Source organism: Halyomorpha halys, unplaced genomic scaffold (genome assembly GCF_000696795.3).
Source record: "Halyomorpha halys isolate HHAL.00 unplaced genomic scaffold, Hhal_1.1 Scaffold7.1, whole genome shotgun sequence".
Classification (NCBI taxonomy): Eukaryota; Metazoa; Arthropoda; class Insecta; order Hemiptera; family Pentatomidae; genus Halyomorpha; species Halyomorpha halys.
The window spans coordinates 1,512,187-1,536,251 of NW_027110368.1; the positions used below are offsets into that span (position 1 = coordinate 1,512,187).

The window sequence follows — 24,065 nt, forward strand, 5'->3', positions numbered from 1 at the left end:
AATAATTTCCTTATAATCGTAACCGGTTCTTAAATAGTGTCATTATTTTTCAGTATCCATCATATCTAGGTATATATTGTTTTAAAAAATCTTTTGTTACATATACATAATTTATAAATATTATGAATACAATGATAAGAAGAATTAATCACATATCTGAGCAAAATCTCTTTCGATCATTATTTTTGTTTCCCTTCCTCTGCGTTATGGTGAGAGTTCGTTGTACTTCATTACAGAAAAAATATTAGTAAATGCGAGATCTATGGCTTGTTCATTTTTTCTTGTTACGTATTCCCCAAATGGGAACATTAAAGTTTGTCGATCAATTACACTTTACGTTGGAATTCAACTTTTTTTCAAACAATTTATTTTTGAATCGTTAAGGCTAGTACACTTGGGATAGTAATAAAAAATTATAGGTTTTTAATAATATAGAGGTGAAAGAAAAACAGAAATCAAATTGCTAAAATAAATTTAGGACTTCATGAATTTTTTAACTAAATTTAGTAGACACAAGGAAACAGGAGAAAAATTGTTAACATAAAATGTTTAATTTTACAAAGAAATTGGTGAAACGAAAATATGGTTAATCTAATTTCCCGATTAGTTTCAGCATCATTTCGAAGATGAAAAATATATATAACTAGCCCTTAGCTTTATATTTTTCCCTTCCTCCTTTTATTTATTTTTTTTTTTAAACCGAAAAGTTGTTTCCCATGGTTGAAGAAGCAGTAGAATATTTGAATTGTTAAGATAAAATGAAAAAAATGGTCAACAAAACTTACGGCCAACTGGATATCTGTCTTTATAAAAAAATAATCGCCTTACGTATGAAGGAGATATTGATGAAGAGATACTGAATCCATTCACTTCAAACTACGTGAGCTTCAAATAATGCAAACGGCTTAACTATTGATGTCGATATTGTTTTAGAGGCTGAGGAAATAATTGATAATTGCATTTCTTTGACAAAAAAAGAAGGTAAATTTATCTGACCCAAAAAAATTCCAAATAAAAAGAATAATTTGGAAAATGGGTTGCATTAATTTCATTTTTATTTGTATTTTTGATATGAGCTTTAAAATAAAATTATTTTTCCGATAGCTGGATAATCATTTATTTGGCCTCCTGATAGACTAGTGTTCACCATAGAAAACTTAAAAAAAAAAAATTCAATTAGTAGGCAAGTTTTAATTTTAATTTTTAATGACACATTTAAACGTGAAAATACTAAAGTAAACAATAAGAAAAGAATATATGAAATTTCAATGAGAAATTGTTTTGGTTAGTCAGGAAACTTCTTTCCCTAATGACAATTACAAGCGAGAAAACTTTCGTTTAAAATTTAAGATGACGATTTTTTGAAATCCTTTCAAAGGACTCATTTGTCCTGAAGAATTCCAGTCACCATTAATTTATAATAAAAAAGAAGTCTTTCATGTAGAAATAACAGATTCGTATGAATGAAGTAGGAAGTAAGATGTTACAATAAGATCAGGTCGACCGATAAGAGAACACAAACAAAAAATGTATGAAAAATAAAACGGAAATAATGAACTGTAGAGAAATATGTAATAAGAAATAAGTATTCTAAAAAACAAAGTAATACAAAAAACCCTAGTACTGTTCTAAATGCTTCACTTTATAGAACTACATCAAGTGAATGTAACATGGACTAGTTTTTACGATACCAGGATTCAGAATAATTTTCCGCATTGTTTGTGAAGAAAGAAGAAAAACAAAATATTTGGCAATGTTTAAATAATCCATCAATTATTGGAATTATATGATTTATTGTTTGAGCTCATTATATATTTACTGTGGGTATAGAAGCGGATACACGATTCCCCTTCGAACAAACCGGCTTTCAAGCACACCTCAGTACAGAACACCATCTTATAAAACTTCAAACAGAGGTGTGCAGAGACCTCAACAGAAATGCAGTGACAGCTATGATTTCTATAGACTGCACGAAAGCATTCGACTCCGTGTCATCACGGCATGTTATGCCATAAGCTCGCAGATCTCGAGTGCCCAGAACAGCTCTATAATATCATTCTACCATTTCTAAAAGAACGGACACTAGTTGTACGAGTTCGCGACGATTTCTCTCGAACTTTATCTCTCACATGTGGTGTTCCTCAAGGATCAGTCTTATCCCCGGTACTCTTTTCCATCTACATGGCGGACATTGTCGGACACAATTACAGAAAAGCGACCATCGCAGCATATGTAGACGACATTGCCATCTATAGCAGCAGTGTCAATGTCGCTACAGCTCTGGGCCACGCCGAAAGTGTATGTGAAGACATCACATAGAAACTAATGAACATCAATATAACTGTAAACCCAACCAAAACCGATTGTGAGGTATTTGCTCTGCAGAAGGGGAAGAAGTCCAGATTGCCTCGCTCCTTACGAGTGGGGAAGACCACACTAGCGCCATCTAACTCCATCGTATACCTAGGAATCAAACTGGACCGCCACCTTACTCTATCCACTTTACTCACCTTCACCTTAATCACCTTACTCTACCATAAAGTAAAACAAGTAAGAAGAAAAACCTACCGCCTCCATCAACTACAACTGTCACCTGCTCTCTCACTCCGTTTAAAACTACAAATTTATAAGAGTATACTACGTCCGGCTCTCCTATACGGTGCGCCGCTCTTCACTCACCTCCGGAACGGAACACAGCGCCATCTTCAACAGTTTCAAGACACTGTGCTGCGAAAAATAGTGAGGTCTACATCACTGAGGAAGACTAAACCACCTCAACTTCACGAGATCTTCGACCTACCGACTGTACCCGAGTTTATACAACGGAGGCACATCAAGTTCTTCGACTCGCTGAAGACCAACATCAACCCAACACACTATCGCCCTCTACAGCACCAATCAGATGGCAACAGTGCCACCAGTGACCTATCACAAACAGTGCAACAGACACATTTTGAACCTTAGTTTTAGTTTTAGTGTTTTAGTTATAGTGCCGTCACAACCCTCAAGTGTGCCCCAACACTTTTGACTCATATCCGTGCACTCAATTTCCGCCCATCTCATGACTTCAACGCCTCCTTAAAATGTAGCCCTGCTACAGTAAAAGGAGTAAAATCCGACTATTTATACCATATGTTAATATTATATTAATAATATTATTATATTGTTTCAGATTAAAAGGGGTTCTGGAAAAAAAAACTTTATATTAGCTCCAATAATCATTACCGCTCCGTAGGAATCAAAATTTCAGATGATTACTAACACTACAACAACCAAAAATAAATTATTCATCCTCAATATTATTAGCGCTGGTATTTGTATTCCCATTCACTGTTGATTAGTAGGAGTAATTTTGGACAATTCATCCATCGAGATCATTTTCCAGCACATTTTCATTATCTATAAGAGTAGAATTTGCCAGGATTGGATAATTTGACCAATCATTTCCACAATTTTCCATTTTCCAAACTTTATAGTTAGCTGAGTAGTAACGAACGTTAACAGAACTGGTTAGAAGTATTTTTTGTTTTTATACCAAATAGTTAAAACATATAACAAATTTCTCAAATCATCAAAAATGTAAGAAAATGTAGATTTTCGTTTTGTAACCTTTATTTTTTAACATTTCTATGTAAATCATGTAAGGTACGGACAAATTTTAAACACGAACTCTTCCTCTCAGGATGTAAATACTGGTTGGTTGGTTCGCTTACATGTTTAAGTTGTAGAATCTCTTGATTCCTGAGGTGACATTCATACAAACTACATTTGTTTCAATGGTCACAGCATCTCGTTGAGTGATAGCCATTATTTTTTCCATAGCGTGGACTGCACTTTTTCCATACAGTACGTTCATATTGAAGTCAGTGTTAACAAAGATTAACTAGTTGAATGGATTGGCTGACTTATTTGCGTACAATAAATATTCCATAAATCCTCCAAACCTAGAAAGCATCTCCGTAAGTAGTATGTTGGAAATCCCAAAGCCATTAGGAGGTTTAGAAGAAGGATCCAACATCTTGTGAATAACGACGCGACCCCAATTATAATGGGAGGCCATAGGATATATGAGAGAAATAATTTTTCCCACGATTTAGTGAGCCCGATAAATATCCAAAGTACTTCGATTCCTCCCCAGTTAATACAAAGTGCTCAAGGTCGAAAACTCAGTTTACCATAATATCATTATCTTCGAATTACTTTCCAGGCAACCCTTTCATTTATTACCTGTTACCTGAATATAGCGCCATTAGCCCTTGATAATCATTCATGATACCGAAACCACTGTATTTAAACTTGTTAGAATAAATTTACCTTTAATTTTTTTTTTTTTAAATTGATAGATTTATTTATTGATAGACATTACAATCTGCCACACAGTTGTGGGCAATAGGTAATAGTGACGAAAGATCTCATACATACTAAAATTTAAAAAAAACAATAAAATAAATAAATAAAAAAAAAACTCTTAAAATATATACAAACAAAGTGAACATAATCAAACTATCTGTATGAAAAATAAATAAATAAAATAAGATAATGATAAAATAATATATACAATATACCTTCAATTAGTATGACCATTAAGATGGCTTGAATATTCTGCTTTAATAACTGTTAGTCCAATAATTAAATAGCTATGTTATTATTAGATACTAATCGTAACTGTGAAATAATTCCGAAAATGATTTCTATTGCAGTTGAAGATTATACGGAAGTATGGTTACCCAGCAGAAGCTCACAATGTCACTACTGCAGACGGTTACATCCTCACCATGCATAGGATTCCTTGCACCAATACCACCAAGCCCAAGAAAGTCGTCTTCTTGCAGCACTGCATTCTATGCAGTTCGGCGGTTTTTGTCATCAATGGACCCAAAAAATCACTTGGTTCGTATATTTATTTTTTGTTATCAGCATCATGTTTTTCATTCTTGCTGATCATTCATTGAATATGGTATATGATATTGTTGCAGTATGAATTGTACTTGATCAATGTATAAAATGAATTGAGTTTGGCTATAATAAAATTTTATTATATATGGTATGAATGATGTAGAAACTAAAATAGTGTTCCATTTTTCAAGGGAGAGAGTTAAAGTTCAAGTTACCTGCAAGGCTATTCAGGTATGCCCAGAAGGTGGGTTGCAGGGTGCAAGTTACTTCATTAATTTTTTTTAGGAAGGAATACATTTTTACAGGGTTAGGAATTTTTGAAGGGTACTACATTTTTTTTTAGTTTTCAGTTTGAGAGAACTTCCAAACAAGGGCAGAAGGATAAAAAACAAAATGAACACACTTATATCTGTTATACATAAACTAATTGTAACTTTAAAATAATTCCGAAAATACTTTGATCCATTTTTTATTTTATTAGTGAGGAAGAAATGCACTACCATCCTTCAGGATGATGAGCAACTCTGAGAATATTACACATTTTCCTCCCATGAATCCTCCCTCATAATATAACAAAAAATATATAATATCTAATGTATGCATAAAATACGTTATCAATTGATTGTTTATAACTGTAGGGAAAAAATACCAGGGTGAGGGTCGAAAAAGACACCTAAATTGCAAAAACATATTAATTTTAAACTATTCAAAATAAAATGTATTCAAGAAACACCCTCAAGAACTTCATGATATCACTTTAATAGAATATTGTATTATCTATATATGAAAAACGTCAATGGTGATAGTAACAGTGACTTCTGCGAATGTTAAGGAAACTTTATTTTCACTTGATTGGATGAATTCTGATTGGAGTTAAATTTATTTTTTATATTAGAGTTTAATTTTGTCAATATCTTTAATTTATTAATCCACTTTTATTTTTATGATTTTCAGTTCAGCTGATATCCAGCCTTGTAAAATTAATTTTATGGTTATTTTAAGTGTTGGGTTTTCCTTGGGATATGATTTTTAAAAAATAAAAAATAGCTACATAGTTTATTTTTACTTTTCAAAATTCATGATTTTTTTATATTTCTGCTTTTTATATTCATTTCTAATTGAAATAATTATTTTCTAGAATTATATTTTTATATTAAATAATTAATATGTTCCGAATTTTCAGCATTTGTTTTGGCTGATAAGGGTTATGATGTATGGATGGGAAATGCAAGGGGAAATATATATTCAAAACGACATACCGCTCTCTCAACTACTGATCCAAGATATTGGGCTTTCAGGTAACTATTAATATTCATAATTATGAGATTATTATCTTCGAAGCCAATTGGACATCTATTGCACCCCATACTTCCCGTAACCGTTTTTCCTACCTTGAATCCCTTCACCTCTTGTAAATCTGGTTACCTTACGTTCCAGGGTCAGTTCTTTAACCAAATTTCAGGGCTGGCCATGGGAAATCCTCTGGCTCCCGATCTTTCCAACATTGTCCTAAATGATTTGCTCGATTCCGTTATCCCACTCTTTCCAGTTGACATCATTCTTACTAAAAAATATGTAGATGATCTCCTCCTTGTCTTAAATCCTGATAAAATCCCTGACACCTTATCCGCCTTTAATTCTTACCATCCACGCCTTAATTTCACTGTAGAAATTGAAAATAATAACTCCCTTCCGTTCCTTGACCTCCTCATCATCAGAAACCCACACAACACCTTATCCACTGACTGGTACACCAAACCAACCTACTCAGGCAGACTTCTAAATTACCACTCCCAACATCCTTACCATCAAAGAGTTAACGTAGCCAAAAACCTTATTCAACGTTGCCTTTCCCTTTCTGATTCCCATTTACATGAAAAAAACACACACCGCATCAAACATATACTCTTAGATAATAACTTCCCTCTCCATATCATTCATAAACTTTTATACAACTACAAAGATCGTCTCACCACTTCACCTAATTCTTCACAACCCCTTTCTACTCCCTTATTCAGATCACTACCATACATCCCCTCTCTTTCCGACAACATTCAAAAACTCTTACGTTCTACTATACCTAACCTTCGTATTACTTTCAGACCTCACAACACACTATCTAATATTTACACTAAACTAAAAGTGTATCCCTCCTCTACATCGATCACATATTGTATACCGCATCCCTTCCTCCACCCTTAATTGTAATTCTGCTTACATAGGCGAAACCAAAAATCTCTTAAAAGACCGTGCCAAATAACATAAATACTCTGTTTCCTCACATAATCATTCTGTCTCTAAACTTTCGGAACATTCTCTTTCTTTAAATCATTCCTTCGATTTCGACAAAACGTCTATACTTGCTACAGTTCGTCACCATGACAAAAGGCTCATCTCTGAAAGCCACTATATCCAATTACGACCTTCTTTCGTCAATTTAAAAACCGACAAGCACAACTTATCATTAACATATTCGCAAATAGTTAATTTATTTAAAAAGTAGTTTTTATCTTTTTTTTTTATTCATTTTATTTTTTCCGCTCTCTTTGTAACGTTTTATTTCACTTCTTTAACTTTTTCTTATACATTTGTCGTCCCTCTCTTATACACGTTTCCGCTTTTTAACTGTTGTTAAATACCTATGACACTTTGTCATCTTCCGGTACTTCGTCTTCCTTGTACATATATACATTTTCCAAAAACCATTTGTCGTCACACTCTCACACGCTCTCCTCTTAAAAACACTTAGTCATACTTGTAACGTCTTTTTTAATTCCGATTTTTGCCGTTTTCGGCGCAGTAAATCACTTGGTGTTTGGATTCCAAACTAACAGTTTCGTTGTATTCTCTTTTTTTTCCCTATCTTTATTTCACCACCCTTTCTTTTCTCAATTTTCCTTACCCACATTATTAGTTCTGTTCACCATATATTATTATTGGTATTTTCAAATATTTTTTTTTCTTCTATTCATTTCTTTTGTTAAACTTTACTCATATTTTGTCTCTTTATCAATTATTATGGTTACATATATTTTCTTTATCTCAATTTTTTTTTCTTTCCATATTTCAATTTTTAAATTATTAATAACTAATATATTCATACTTCTTTGCATTATATAACTTCATTTTATTTTATTACCTTAATTATGTTATTTTACCTACTTTTCAATTTCCTATGTATTCATTTTATTTTGCACTTCTCCCATCACTTCATTTCATTAATTCCATTCTGTAAAATTATTCACTTTATTTCATTCTGTTTATATTTTACTTTTTATTTTCTATATTCATTGGTTGTTATCTTGTTCTGTTCTCAGCCCTGATGAAGGCTAGAAACTTTAGCCGAAAAGTTGACACAATTAAATAAGTCACACCAACTTATTTGTGTTTCATTTTGACCACACCCCCAACCATCTTCTCCTCGTACTATTAATATTCATAGTTCTGTGATTGGGATATTTTGATTTTTATGTTTTTTCTTTTTATTTTTAAATGTTTTATATTTATTAAATAAGTAATCTAATTTCTTAATTGAAGCTGGCATGAGATGGGTGTTTATGACTTACCTGCTGAGTTTAACTATATCTTCGCTGTGACTGGTAGACCTAAACTCTATTATATTGGACACTCAATGGGAACTACCATGATGTATGTTTTGTTGTCTGTAAGACCAGAGTATAATTCCAGAATAAACTTATTTATATCTCTATCACCAGTAGCCTACATGTCTCACATAAGAAGTACTGTATTCAGAATACTTTATGGTCCACTTGCAGTAAGTATTATATGTATATATGATTTTATAATTTCATTGTACTTGAATTATAGAGTAGTAGTATGAATTAATAAAAAAGAGTAGTAGATTAACTTTCTTATTAAAGATTCGAGGTATTAGTTTAGCTCTATAGCTTTATTTGCCCTTTAAAAAATGGTAAGAAATAAAACTTTTTAACTTTCATCATATTTCAAAATGATAGCAACTAAATAACAAAACAAATAAATACAGGTTAAAACTTGATAAGAAGGTAAAATATAATGATTTGATCATAATTTAAAAGGTGATGATACAACCTTGTAAGGTATTCGTAAATAATGTTCACTCATCATTATCCCATATTGGAGATGTGGCAGTACCAAGTGATCTAAGTGTAAAAAAAATAGATGAAAAGTTTGTTGAAACCATAATAATTTATATGTCACATGGAGATTTAACTTCCAGGCTCAATCTATATTCAGTTGTTCAACACTCAAAAGATGGAACTCTCTACTCTAGTCCGTTCCTCCTAAATGCTCTATGTTCATTTTCATGCCCATTAATTTTTGTCCCTTAGGACAATTGATCCTGCCATGCTTCATTTCATTTAATAAATTAACTAATAAGTTACTCTTCTACCATTAATTTCAATACGTACTTTAAGGAGCCTGTCAATATTTTTACGTATTTCATGGAACCCAATAAATTTCAGGAATGGTCCTGGTCACTTGGATTATTATTGAACTTAATTTTTTGTCTTGTTGAAACTGGTTCTAAACCAATTTCAAATTACTGCTATGCTACCTAATATACTATTTAGTTGTTTATGCCAAAATGAGAATACATTTAAGTATTCTGGAAGTTAGCTGGGTTTCAGTACTTTTCATCTAAAATCTACTGAACCTCAAAGCTTGATATTCTGTAAGTGATTAATCTCATAAAAAATTGTGAGGAAGTTCATAAATAATGTTCTCATAGTTAGTGATAATATGAGTTAATAATTTAGCCATAGAATCTTTTACATCACTTCTTAAGATAAAATTATTATAATTATTTTATGAATGCTTTGAAAACCCAAGTGAAATACTTATCATGTTTTCAATTACCTGAAATTTGTTACAGCATGCATTAATGAAAATGGGTTTCAATGACTTTGTGCCACAGAATGAGCTTATAACAAAACTGAACCGAAATCTTTGTCAATTGCATTCCAGTTTTGGAGCTATCTGTTCCAATGTTCTATTTCTTATAGCAGGCTATGATTCTGAACAGCTTAATCAGGTGAAATTCATCTAATGGTTTGATTTAATTCTTTTTTTTTTTTCTTGTTCACTGAATAAAAATTATGATTTCAAAATATGTTTTATATAATTCTCTTTTTTTTATGATATTGTTTTAAAGAGGAAGCTAAAATCAGTATTTAGCGTAACTATTGATTAATAAATTATTTCAGAATTTATATTCATTACCATAAATACAATCTATTGTAATTCAGTTTGTATGTTTGTTCGGTTTTGTTTAATGATGTAAAACATTGCAAGTCATCGACACCATTTGTTTCTTATTAGTTTATACTTATATTGCTTTTATTATTATTTATTTATCCTTTTTTTACTTTTTTCTCTTTTGTCTGTTAGATATTATATGTTTGATAGTAGATTTTGTGATTATAAAAATTAAATACTTTTTTTAATAATCTATTTATTGTTATTTACAACTGTATAAAAATAAATACAACAAGTAAATTTGCTGTAAGTGATATAATGACATGATACAAACATGTGGAGAATCTACCCATTGATAGAACTCCAATAAAATTAAATACTAATTCTATTGTTTTATCATCGTACCTAATTTTTTTTATATTTCCGGGTTTAATCCAACCCCACTATTGAGGGGTGAGGTGAAATAAGAGCATTCTTGAAAGATATTATTAATTGTCAAATTGTTATTAAAATACTATAATGCAGTAAATAACATCTAACAGATTTAAGCAACATTTAGTTATTTACCCAGTTGTAAATAAACTGTGATCCACTCATCATCAATTTACAAATGCACTTCATAATTAAAACATAATGAATTCATTAAACAATAAAATTATTTTATTTAATAATTATTCATTTTTTTTTTATTTTATTCATATAAAAAATTACATCCAATATGGTCCGACCAGATGACAAGATCTATCGGTCGGTGCCAGAATAACACATAACAATGATAGACATAAGTAAAATGTAAATATTACAGTTTAGACTATTAGGGCATTGTGGAGGCTATGCAATTTTTAATTATTCATATTATTAATGTAGATGAATTACTCATACTTTAATTAGTTTTTTTTCTATTAAGTGATGCTATATAAACTGTTATTTTTATTTAGACGCTTTTACCAGTAATATTCGGTCATTTACCAGCAGGAACATCAACAGCTAGTCTAGTGCATTATGGCCAAAGCATGCAAACAGGTAAACAATTTAAAAAATAATAACTATATTTAAATTTTATTAAATTACCTACTATGTTTAATACAATATATACATATATTGTATTAAACATAGTTGCAATTTGCACAAATGAACTATTTATGGATGATTATCTTAACTATTTTAGAAAATCATCTGTACTGAGATGTTTCAGTTAGGTAATTAATTGTGGCTGGCTGTGAATTTTCCCTAATAAACTATCCAGCCATTTACAAAATTTTGTACATCTTGTAGTTACCTAATGGAAGCACTCATCCCAAGGAACAGTGAAGTACTTAATGTTGACTTTTGTATCGATTTGTTTTTTGTTCTCGATCAGCTTGCTGCCAGAAACTTATAGTGTGCTAGTATAAGGTTGCTGACTCGTATGTCAATGTTCTTAAAGTACAAGTAATGTGTAATTAGTTTTTAGTTATAGCTCAATTTTATTTCTTTTAAAAATATCTCAATCGTTAATACCTCTGCAAGAAATTTCTAATAATCTTCATTGAACAGTGAAATATTTCAGCTTCTAGCTAGATTGTAACATTTTTTTCTACATCCAGCATTTTAATTAGCCTGTCTAATGTTATGTTAATTTTCTAGGTGATTTTCGCATGTTTGACTATGGACCTGAAGGAAATAAGCGTATTTATAAGACAAATATTCCACCACGCTACGATATTGAAAAAATCACAGCACCATCAGCATTTTTCACTGGTGCTAACGATTTACTTGCTGTTCCTACTGTAAGTACAAAACCAAAAAAATGATCGAATAGATATTTTTTTAATCACCAATTAAGGTTAATTGGCTTAGGTAAACAAGATGATCCTATTAATAATACACTTAAGATAGATGTAATAATACTCAAATAAATCAATTTTATAGCTTTTTTTTTTTTGTACTTTATTTAATAGTTCATGAAAATGTTTTGAATGTTTACAGGATGTTACCAAACTTGTCAACAGAATGCCTAACTTAGTCATGGTTTACAAAGTTCCTTTTCCTGCTTTCAATCATATGGATTTCCTGTTTGCGTCTGATGTCATGAATCTGCTGTATGAAAAGGTTCTTAAAATACTTCAACAATACTAATTTATTCATTGTGCCCACAAGTATTATCAACCACAACTGAAAAATTATGTAAATAATACTATGTATATTATACTAAGTTACTGTAATTTTAGGTGTAAAAATGTTTAAGTCATTGTTTATAATTACACTTTGGTACAATTCATTAATTATAGGAAGTGATAAATTAATTTTTTATTGATTACCTTCAATCACTGTATAGAGCAGTACGATAACAAGTACTAAGTCTACTTTTAAAGTTCTCAGGTAACTAATAATTTGATATTTAAGATTATTTTGTATCCTAGGAATTATTTTGTAAAATTGAACTTAGGTTCTATGTGATGTTAGAGCTATGGATAATTTGTGTAAGAACCTGATAAATACTTTTTGTTTGTGATTTTGTATTTTGTACAATTTTATGTATAAAATTTATTTAGCTTTTAATTTATTACTTTTATATCGTTTAAGTCAAAGTATTGTAAATATATGTTTTATTTTCTTTTTTATATCCTTATATTACATTGATCCTTTTTCCTTTTCATCATTTTCATTATTTATTTACAAGTATATTGAGGTATTTACTTTGTTACTTTAGATTGATGAGGAAGTTACACAGCTAATTTATAGATTACCAAATAGTACTGTCTGTCTTAGGATTGTGTTTGCCTTTGCATTTTTATAATATTAATTTAGAGGAATAATATTGATAATATTACTAATTTATTCCATAAAGTTATTTTACATTGGGCTGTAATTGGGATTAAAAAATTATAAACTTAGGAAATAAATCAGAGGCAAATTTGATATAGTTTTAACTTTGAGGACAGGTAGGGCTTACTATCACAGCTTGTTCTGCCTTCTTCTATAACATAAACTAGAGTTATAGATTCTTTAGTATGGAGTAAGTCGACACCAGGTAGTGAGCAAAGCTTCTACCTAAGTATCTAATTCTTATCATGATTAATATGTTACTCCAAATAGTTATATTTCTTAGACTACACTATTTATTGTAATATACTATTTTTGATAAAAAGTTTTTTATGTATAGATGTTTTCAGGTATGTTTTATTTTATGTATGAACGTTAATATTTATATAATATTAACGTTATATAAAATTTATATAACATTAATATTCGATTTGTTTTATTAAACCAAAAAGCAACTTAACCAATTTTGGTCAGTCCAATATGGTGTTGAAACACATCATTAAAATACTCAAGATGACAGTACTGTCTTTCTGAAGTCTATTTGAATCACTGCTATGTTAAGTACGTAGATTGAAATGTTTTTCACTTTTGTTGTCTCTCAAACATGATTATAGTACAAATTAATCCTAGAAGAAATATTATACAACAATTATCAATGAAGTATTTATATCGTGAATCATTTGTAAGTGAATTAGAGCAGTTGTGCTACAATCGATGTTTTGCATCAACTATCGAGGGGGGAGAGACAAAAGGGACTGGTTGTTTGGATTGCTGGTGGTTTGGACGGGCGTGGGAAACTAGGAGGACGTCTCCAGGCAAAGGTGGTGCAATCCACCCTTGGTCTACTGTCAGTGGTAGATATTTATAAAGAAGTAATCAAGAACCACCAGTCATCCAAGATTGTATAATTGAAGGAAGAAAGGACTCTTAGTTTGGATGGCCCATGGATTGGATGTGTGCTGAAAATTAATAGAAGATCAACCCTTTGTTTACTGTCAGAAGTAGCATCACTAGAAGAACGAGAATCATCAGTCATCAAAGAACATAATATAATTGGTTAGTTTTGATCAACGTAGAATTTAAGTATATTTGTAAAAGTAGCCGTTAATTAGTGACTTTTTGTTATGAATGTCTGGAAAATCCAACCTGAGTTAAGAGATATTAATGTTATATATTTTAAAATAAAATTTTCATATCTATTTAATATTTAATTTATTCATATAAACCTTGTAGTCATCAAAGCTATATTTTAGATCTGAGAATAATAAAAACTAAAAATTTTTTTTTATTTATTTCAAATAAATTTTTAATATTACATTATATAACTTTTTTATGAATATATTTCTGTAACTATTATTTTTCTACAATTCCTTACCTAAGGCAATAAGGGTTTTTGCAGTTAAAAGTGTTTGTTTAAAGAAAAGATAAGTAAAGCTTCCATGAAGGGTGGGAATGGCAGGTTCATGCCGTTTCTCAAGTATTCTGTAGAGACTCTTGAAAATGTGTACAGTCAGTTCTTGGAGGAAGTCATGAGAACCATCCCTATAACTTCATGCATAGTTGACCTATGAGTTGATGACAAACAGCACAGCCATTTTCTGAATTTATGCCAGTCTTTTTCTTTCTTACAGTGTGATTCATAGTTTAGTATACCCTCCCCAACTTGATTGTAAATTAGTGATTATTGCTGGATACTTTAATCCCAAAATGCACCTTATCTTACGTCATATTCAAGTTTATGCTTAATCTAATGCCTAGGTAGTTTACTACATCATTTATATCTTTTGGCCTTCTATGTCCATAATTATAGGATGTGCCTAATCAGTCTTGCCCTCGAGGAGAATGGATTGTGTCTGTCATCCTTATCATCTCACATGATCTCTATTAGGCTGTTGCATTATTCAACTTCTCACTTGATTCCAGTTCTGCTATCAAAGTCCACCACTGCAGCTAGATCATTTTCATAAGCAATGGCAGGAAACAGTTTCTTTAGTAACATTCTCAGTAACTCATCGAAAGTAAGATTCCATAAACAATTGCTGAGGACATCCACAATTTCTAATCATGAAATTTTAATTTAAGAATTAATTTTGATTAGGAGTATAAAAATTGTTTTATGTTTAAGTTTTAACTTCAGGAATTAATTGATTATTTTCATTTTTTTTTTTTAGTTGTTTGCTCATTACATGTATATTATTTCCTGAGAATAATCTCTGTTTCCTTGTTATACATTTTTATTAATTGTAATGTATATTCTGATGAATATTTTGTTATAGTCTTTTGATCGGTCATGTTTTCTGTTTTATTTATTCATGTTTATTATTCCTTGGGAACTAGTTGCTGAAAAAAGTTTTTTTTTTCTATCTATAATAATTTGGTATGAATCAATTTGTAGTTCATATTATATGTATAAATGATTGACCATATTTTTCAAAATATGAAAGAGATGGTCGGAGGGGTGCAGCCAAAAAATAGTTAACTATTTATTTTCCCCCATATTCCGCCCCATTTCATTTCAGAGCTAAAAAAGATTTTAAAAACAACTAAAAATATTTTGACAATTTGTAGTTCTATTTTTTTTTTTAATTAATGATTTATTTTTTTTATAGGAAGAAGACAGTTGAACGTTTGAAGTAGATTGGAAGAAGATAGTCCGGGTGGTGGTCAATAAAGGTATCAAAACAGTAAAAGAAAACAATTTATTGGTAACCAACGTTTCACCCCACTTTGCAGGGATAAATGAGAAAACAAGATATAAACATTATAGAATTGACAGAACATTAAAGATAAAAACATTTCAAAGCAATTGTTAAGTTTATAAAGTATATAGAAAAACTAAAATTAATAGAATATTAATAATGAAAATATGAGGAAATCTACAAATGTTGGTAGACTGTAGGCGAATTGTTAATAAATATAACCGGGTGTGATATAAGTTCTCAATATGTTTTTTATTTTTAATGTTCTGTTAATTCTAAAATGTTTGTATATTGGTTTCTTATTTCGCCCTGCAAAGTGGGGCAAAACATTGGTTAACAATAAATAGATTTCTTTTACTATTTTGATACCTTTATTGTCTGCCACCCGGACTATCTTCCTCCAATTTATTTTTTTTTAATTAAGTATAGCTATTATAAGAATCGTAATAAATCAAATATTGAAAATTTTCATTCCATAAAAATTAAATGTTTTATAAAAATTACTATTAAAATAAACCAAAAGTAAGTTTATTATACCAAAGTGTATTCAATTATTAATAATAAACAAAACCCAGAGCCACATCCTAAAAACTATACCGATCTAGATCTACATTATCTAATACAGGTAATTTTATTTAAATAGAGTTAGTGAATATCTTAATTACATGGTACTTATTAGGGATGATAGTATATTCATCAAAAGAGGATTAAAAAATATATCTACATAATAAGCAATATCTAATATAAAATATCTATATAAATAAACATTATATTTCAGAACATAATATATTAGCAATAAAAACAATACATCAAATTTAAGTGATAAGATTATAATATAATATTAAATACAAATAAATAAATGCAAATAATTTGTTTTTACTATCATTATTTACAATTTTAAGGAAGAATGAAACTATAACATGTGAATGTGATTCAGTTCGTAATTATTTATTTATATTTTTTGCTATGACTTCAAAGTAAATTTAAGAAAATATATATGTAGATTTCAGCAATATTTACAGGACTTTTTATGAATTCAATATATTCTCAGTGAGATTTAAAAGAAATATTTGTAAGCCACGAAGCCAAGGAAGCACTTAAATGACAGTTTAATAAATCTGTCAAGCCAATACAACCTGTTAAAAAAAATACATAGATTAAAATTTAACCAAAACAATTATCCAACAAATAAGGAATTTTGATTGATAACTGTTTATTTCTTTTTATAACCATAACTTGAAAATCATTATAATGATTATTAATCTATTGGGTTGTGGTCAATGCCTCATAACTACAACCCTTCGCTTGGGGATCTTTTTATTTTTATACTGTTACTAGGATCTATTTTTGTACTAGGATTACTAGAGACTCTTAGATAGTTCAGGATCAGACCTTAAGATATGGAATTTTAAGCATTTGAAATAATATTAATAAAACTTTTTTTATTTAACAAATAAAAAAATAGGTATAAGAAGTATTGATAAGAGATATTGAACAATTAAAATTGTAGTAAAATAAAAAATTGCAAAAAGGCCTTTAACAAAAACCAAAGAGAAATGAATTAATTTATAAATCTATACTAGGTAAAAAAAAAAAAATAATCACTGTAAAGCTGAAAAACAAAAATAATATTTAATTGACCTTTTGGTCAGAAATTAAATTAAATTTATTTTTATTATAGTTGTGTAGTAAATCTGGTATAATCAAAGAATGATCATTAATTTGAGAGTTGAGACTGATAGGCCACTAGACACAAATGGCAGGCTTTCTTGTTTTTTGTATATTGAATTAACAAATGTCTCATACAAACTTCACTGTGTACACATCTTTTATATTCCCCAAATTTATTTGTTATACACAGCATAAATACCAATATTAAATCATAATAAAAGCATCTACTTTTAAAAAATATTTGTTAGGTATATCCTTTGGGTAATTAAAATAAAAAATAATTAATAGTGAGTTACGAAGTAAAATAGAAAATATAATATTAAATAGACTCTTTCCAATGATTTTTTTTTTCATATCTTACCTCCTCAATTTTTTTCTGGAATGAGGCAATAAACTTTCGTCCTCCTTAAGAAGGTATACTTGTCCCTTTGTGATTCCCATTTCAATGAATTCTTCTGGTGTCATATCATCAAATTCATAGTTGAACTGTTCTTTGTCCTCTTCTAAAATATCATTTCTAAGATTTAAGAATTTCTCATTTGAAAAAAGCCATGTTTTGGTAGCAAAATATCCAAGAGCCATCATTGCATTATAAATTGATATCTGTACCTTTAACAACCTAAAATTGGGGAAAATTTAAAATATAAAAATATATTGATAGTTATTTGCATCATCAGAAACTTGAATTCATCGCAGTATTCTAAAAAACTATCTCACTGATTATTCTATAAAAACAGCTCTACTTTTAACACTTTCGTTTTGATTTCCAAGAGTAAATATCATTGAGGCAAAAACCAGTTAATTAAATTAATGATATATAAATAAAAGGGCTTCAATTAAATTAACAAGGTGCATGCTCCATAATTCTGTGTTGTGAAACCTCCTGAATTATCAAGTGGGCTCATACTTCTTAAGGTGAAATAGTCTATGTAAATTTCTTTCAGTAAGTAATGTGAACAGTGTAAGTATTCAGATTTTAAACCTATATAGAGCCTTAAGGAGGGTAGTAGTATTTTATATTATAACTTTTAAGTTTCTGAAAATTGGCGCCCAGTAATTTTGCAAATGAGAAATAATAATCATTGACCTTCCTTCTATTTACAGATGAATTTAGTTCCTTGTAGTAATTGAAGACTCCACATATTTAAATTCATTAGTGTATTTAAAGTAGTTGCCTGTTAGAGCAATAACTCCAAAATCATCACTGCTATTAACTGTACGTTTTGTTTACTTCATATTTATTTCGAAATATAATCTTACAGAAATATCTTCTTATTCTAAACTTTCATAAATAAAAATTACCAACTCAAACTTAGTTAAATGTTTTGGACATGCACGTCCTTATTAGATTAACCAACCTCTTTGGCATTCCAAACTTCATCAAAATACTTCAGCTTTTGGATATGTAGGTCTTTACGAAATTGATGAACTATAAGGCTGTAATTAATTTTCTTTTCTCTAATATATACCATTGTAAATATTAGATAGAGGATCAATAGTTGAACAGTTCTGTTTAAAATCAAAATGACAGTCTCTGATAATTTGCTTGGTACACATATGTTAGGTATTCCATGATTCGTAGTTATGACAAAGGTAAACATCTTATAACATGCTGGAAGGAGTGAGATTCCTCATGGGTCCCTTTTATGTGAATCAGAATGAGTTAACATACATTTTTTCTATTAGTTGGGTATTTTTCCCCCAGATTTTCCCAACTACAAGATGTACAGACAACAGTAAACATCAGCCTTAACAATAATCACCACTCCTTCCATAGCAATGAGTCCAATGTCCTCCTGTTAACAATTCCTCCCCAGGCCATTGAAACTCTTGCAGAGCCTCAATATGTAAATCATACTTCCCTAAATTTTTTTTTTAAGGGAATCCACAGTGAAGGTGATGTTTGTCTAGTTATCTACAGGTGACCAACCTATTCTAACAATGGTGGGGAGTCAAGTTTTTCATTTTGTGGGACCGCCACTTAATGAAAAAGTCACCTCCCCCAAGCCGGATTCGAACTGGTACTGCCCATAGATCTGAGAACAATAGACCTAGACCTAACCATCTAAGCTACTGATGGCCCCACTCTCTAAAGCTTAAAAATATATAATTATGTGTACATTAATACTAATAATTAAAAATACTTACATTGGTTTTTTTCCAATCATTTTAAATACCTGATCCACAACAACAGCTGGTAAAAAATGTTTGAGAATAGCTTGATATTTAAAACAGACTTCACTCTTTGTACTTGCCAGAGATGGGTACCACAACACTTCATTTATAGGGTATTTATAATTGACTTTTTGTGAAAGTTTAATCATTTCTCCATTAGTGATTCCTTTAGACCTTGAAGCAGCATTGTAGACATCAACATCTCCTTTGGTTGGGCTTTAAAAAAGTAATCAAGTAAATAAAACAGATTCTGCAACAACAGATTCTATAAAAACTTTTTGTTCATTTAATTACATGGGATAAGCCCAGTTACATACATAAAAAAAGTAAAAATTATTTATGTATAAAACAAATTACATTTATAATTGAAAAAATATAAACAATATAAATTGAAATAAAATATATAACATTATATTATACAATATATAATTAGGAATAATTAATACAAAAAATATATAGATAAAAATAAAAACCATTACAAAAATAAAAGTTTTGATTCATGAGAAACATATGCCTGGTTTGGCGAGAAGGTACACGAATGTCAAAATTTAGTAGATCTGGACAATCAAAAATATGTAAATGTTTATAAAAAAAAATTATATTACAATTTAACCTTCTGGCTGAAAGTTTACCAAGGCCAGTAAGTAATTTTAGGTAAAGAGTCATATATTATTTCACCAAAGATTTTTTATCCTGTTTCCCAAATTATGAGTCTTTATTCAAAGACGTAGATAACGCATTTGTACACTTTCCAATCTATCAATATTAGTTTTCTGAGTGGCAGGTTTCACACCGTTTTCTAATTTCAGGCACTTTTAAAATATTGCTCTATTTAACTATCTTAAGTCTATTGTTGTTCTAAGCAAACATTTCAAAAGTGATATAGAACCATTGCTCTTCCCAAATTATATTATTTTATGATCTTTTGTTATTTCATTGTTTAAACAGGTTGAAGAGATTCATTTGAAAGGTTTTTTAGTTTTATTCTGGAAGATTGCTGATTGACCATGTGTATCAATAAATGGAATTTGGTCCGGGTGCGGTCAAATTTTTTATTAATTGATTAATTTACAAATGTACAATCAAATAAAAGTAATAGAAAATGGTATGAATAATACCATTCAAAGGTATCGCCCCACATTGATATTAATATTCTCTTAAATGGCAATTACTTATTTAAAAATTTTTTGAAGAAACATTAAAATGTAGAGTTAAATATTACCTTAGCCCTTTTTTCCAAGCAGCTATAATCATGGATTTTATTGCGACATCTACTGCCATGTAATCGGGAATAGCATCTCTGTCAACCAAAGTTACCCTCACTACCCCTTTTGCAGTACCAAGCATTAACCCGAGAGGTCCGTAGAGATTATCTATCCATCCAGGCATAGGCTCTTGTAAGGAACAGATCACTAAAAAAAAATTTATTTATCTAAATACTAATAATATTTATATAACTAAATACTAACGATATAAGAGAAAGAAAAAAGATAGAGCTTCTTCAACACTGCATGTAACCAGGAGATATATCATCCTTAGGAATTCCAAATAAAAATCTTATGGCACAATCAATCATCTTAAATGAATGTCGAGTGGATTTAAAAAATCTGAAGGTAGTTGAAGTACTTTACAATGGAAAATTAAATTAAAAGATAAATGATTTGATAATCTGGTAGAAATGAAATAAATAATTTATAAGGACATGGTCTGAGTGGCATCTAGATACAACACACTAACAGTTGTTACATTGGAAAAAATAATGAATCCTTAATTTTTTATTTCAATGATTATATTCCTTCACAATTCATAATTAAATCAAAGTAACAGGAACTGTTTTAAGAGCAATAATAAATAAAATAAAATAAATAAATATTCCATCTCTTTCTTCATATCTTTGGAGGGGCAGAAAAAACAGTTTTACATCAAGTAGAACATTTTGATATTGTGATTTACACTACATTACCAGTACTCCATTTATTGCATCTTTAATCTACAATGAAAAAACAAAATTTGAGATGTATCAACATGTTGGTATCAATATATTCTATAACACATTTAACCTATTTCATCCATTTTCTGACTTATGTTGATTGATTAATACTGACACTAATATTCAACAAAAGATAAGACTTCTATTTTGTATAGTATACTTTATATACATGCTTCCTTTTGTTTTTTTATGAAGCTTCTCTCGAATTTAAAAATGAAAAATGGTTCCTTTGTCACTCCATAGCCTCAATGGAAATTCCCATGGTTAGGAAAGGGCTAGAATGATAATGGACTAACAAATATTTTTTTTCTTTCAATATTCACTATTAAGACCCTTTATCTTTGACAAGTAGGATTCTTAATTGCTATTTCACAACACAGATGTTAATAAAATTAATAATCAAAAGATAACTAATCTTATTTCATATATCAATCATATAATGTTTTATTAATAATATAGTATATAAAGATTTCTTAAAAAAGAAAAGAATTGTATTTTGATCTGCCATCCAAAGTGAAGTGAAATAACAGATGATATAACAAGTCTCAACTCGCCAGTTTTTTTCCTTGTTATCTTTCTTTTCTAGGATACATGGAAACTTTTTTTCCAATTATGTCAGTTGAACAATATAAAAGAATAGTACTATAAGCTTCTGTTAGTTCCTTTAGATCCTGATTAAACATGTGATTTTAGTTTATATAAGATATTCAAAGTAATATCTATTTATGCCAGTGGATACTACATTCTATTGGATCTTGTTGCCATAATAGATATAATAATACTGAAAAAAGGAAAATCCTTAAAATATTTTTTTAGAGTTTCAAACTATGGGGTATGTTGAAAATGGTTAATGATCAAAAAGTGAGGACTAATCACTACTAAATAAATATTTTATCACTTAGTCATATATGTTACTCTCTAGAATTAGACTTTTTCTAAAATTCAATATCATATAAACTATAGTATTAAGTGTGTTCTGCTTCAGAATATTATGAAGAATCATTCCCTGAAGGTAAAAAAAATATATATATAGACAATCAACATTAATTTTAATAAGAGGAGAAGATGGTAAGGGGGTGCAGTCAGCAGAAAATAATAATTTTTCTGCTGACCGCACCCCCCAACCCCTTACATATCTAAGGCCAACTATCTTCACACCATTATTAATTTTAATAAAATTTTGATAGCTAAATAGCTCTAAATTTAGAGAATGACCCATTAACCAAATCATCACCCAACACATGATAAATAAATTATTATTTTAAACTATTACGCAGCTTCTTATTGATTCTATTTTATTTATCTTAATTAACTAATTGGTTATCTTATTAGTAGATAAGGGGCAGTATTAGTTTATTACCTAGTTATAATAAAATTTAAAATAATTTGTAAGTCATAAATGAATAAAAATTGTTTGGCTTACCAATGGATGGTCTTATTATCACAATTGGCAATTCATCACGATGGTCCCAAATCATCCTTTCTGCTAGATTTTTTGTAAATGTGTAAGTATTAGGAAATATTCCACGATATCTGGAAAACCACTTAAAAATCAATATTTGAACAAGTTAAATATTGTTGAAAAAGTTTTAACTGTTAAAAAAAAACCTTTCATCATATTAATGCACAATTTCTTATCCATAAGGCCTGACTATAAAAAAAAAATTTAAATATATATTTTATTATCTTATAGAATCTTGTACTTGGTAAAACATTTACTGACTTAGCAGATAGAATGCTAACATCTCTGGGATCTAATTTCTCAGCTATTTCAATTGTTTTACTCCAATCAGCGGGTGCTGGATATATCTCCTCACCACTTTCAGTAGAAAAGTTATTACAGTACGTAGTAGAAATGTGTACCAAAACCTAAAATGGAATAACAAGAGTATATTTCTAAAAAATTGACTGAAATACATTTGAAGGTAGGGTTATTTAATGGTGATTAATGATATTAAAATAAAAAACAGTACAGTAATGATAAAAATTAAGCACATTATACCTATTTTTTTAAAATATCTATTAATTTAGCTTTTTTTCAAATAAAACTTCACTTTACATATTACAAGTCAGAAATTAAAAAATATATATATTAACCCCAAAAGAACAGTTGGTCTCAGTAAAAAGTAAATGAATTTTCGATTTGTTTTTCAGATAATAGCCCAACAGTCGGAATCTTTTTTATTATATCTACATTAATTAAACATTATGATCAAGCATGTATTTCTATTGAAATAATTTGCTCTTAAGCTTACCTTCAGTTTGCTCATTCCGAGGGCCAGCCTGATAACCTCGTATGAACCCCTGAGATTGATAAACACAGCTTCTGGTAGAGGGTCATTAAATCTAACATTTGCAGCACAATGAAAAATGATTGACACATTTTCTTGAAGTTTCTGCCAGTCTTCAGTACTCAGGCCTAATTTTTTCTGCTTCACATCACCATAGAGAACCTCCACCTTCTTTTCTAAAATTCCAGGTCGCTCTCTTTTAAGTCGATCAAAGACCTATTCCATAAATGCTATTTTTATTTAACAAAGCTAGATGTTACATTATTAACTATTTAACCAATATTCCATTTTAAAATAAGAGCTATTTACAGTTTTTCTCCAGTATATCATTTAAAATAT

General features: G+C 29.5%; 2 protein-coding genes across 3 annotated transcripts in view; one reads left to right on the plus strand and one right to left on the minus strand.

The window, feature by feature from the left end:
• The window catches only part of LOC106677122 (lipase 3), an 83,551-nt gene extending 70,845 nt beyond the window's left edge, over positions 1-12,706 (plus strand). The window contains exons 2-8 of the mRNA XM_014414840.3: positions 4,701-4,890; positions 6,080-6,194; positions 8,434-8,671; positions 9,773-9,931; positions 11,034-11,118; positions 11,722-11,864; positions 12,064-12,706. Coding sequence (XP_014270326.1) covers positions 4,701-4,890; positions 6,080-6,194; positions 8,434-8,671; positions 9,773-9,931; positions 11,034-11,118; positions 11,722-11,864; positions 12,064-12,213 — 1,080 coding nt within the window. The 3' untranslated portion in view covers positions 12,214-12,706. The remainder of the gene's footprint in view (positions 1-4,700; positions 4,891-6,079; positions 6,195-8,433; positions 8,672-9,772; positions 9,932-11,033; positions 11,119-11,721; positions 11,865-12,063) is intronic.
• Positions 12,707-16,111: 3,405 nt separating this feature from the next.
• LOC106677130 (putative fatty acyl-CoA reductase CG5065) overlaps positions 16,112-24,065 on the minus strand; it is an 18,911-nt gene continuing 10,957 nt past the window's right edge. For both annotated transcript variants that reach the window (XM_067048529.1, XM_014414850.3), the window contains 7 exons: positions 23,691-23,942; positions 23,159-23,304; positions 22,859-22,968; positions 20,668-20,857; positions 19,419-19,661; positions 17,632-17,889; positions 16,112-16,735 (listed from right to left, as the gene is read on the minus strand). In XM_067048529.1, the coding sequence (XP_066904630.1) occupies positions 16,657-16,735; positions 17,632-17,889; positions 19,419-19,661; positions 20,668-20,857; positions 22,859-22,968; positions 23,159-23,304; positions 23,691-23,942 (1,278 nt within the window). In that variant the 3' untranslated portion in view covers positions 16,112-16,656. The remainder of the gene's footprint in view (positions 16,736-17,631; positions 17,890-19,418; positions 19,662-20,667; positions 20,858-22,858; positions 22,969-23,158; positions 23,305-23,690; positions 23,943-24,065) is intronic.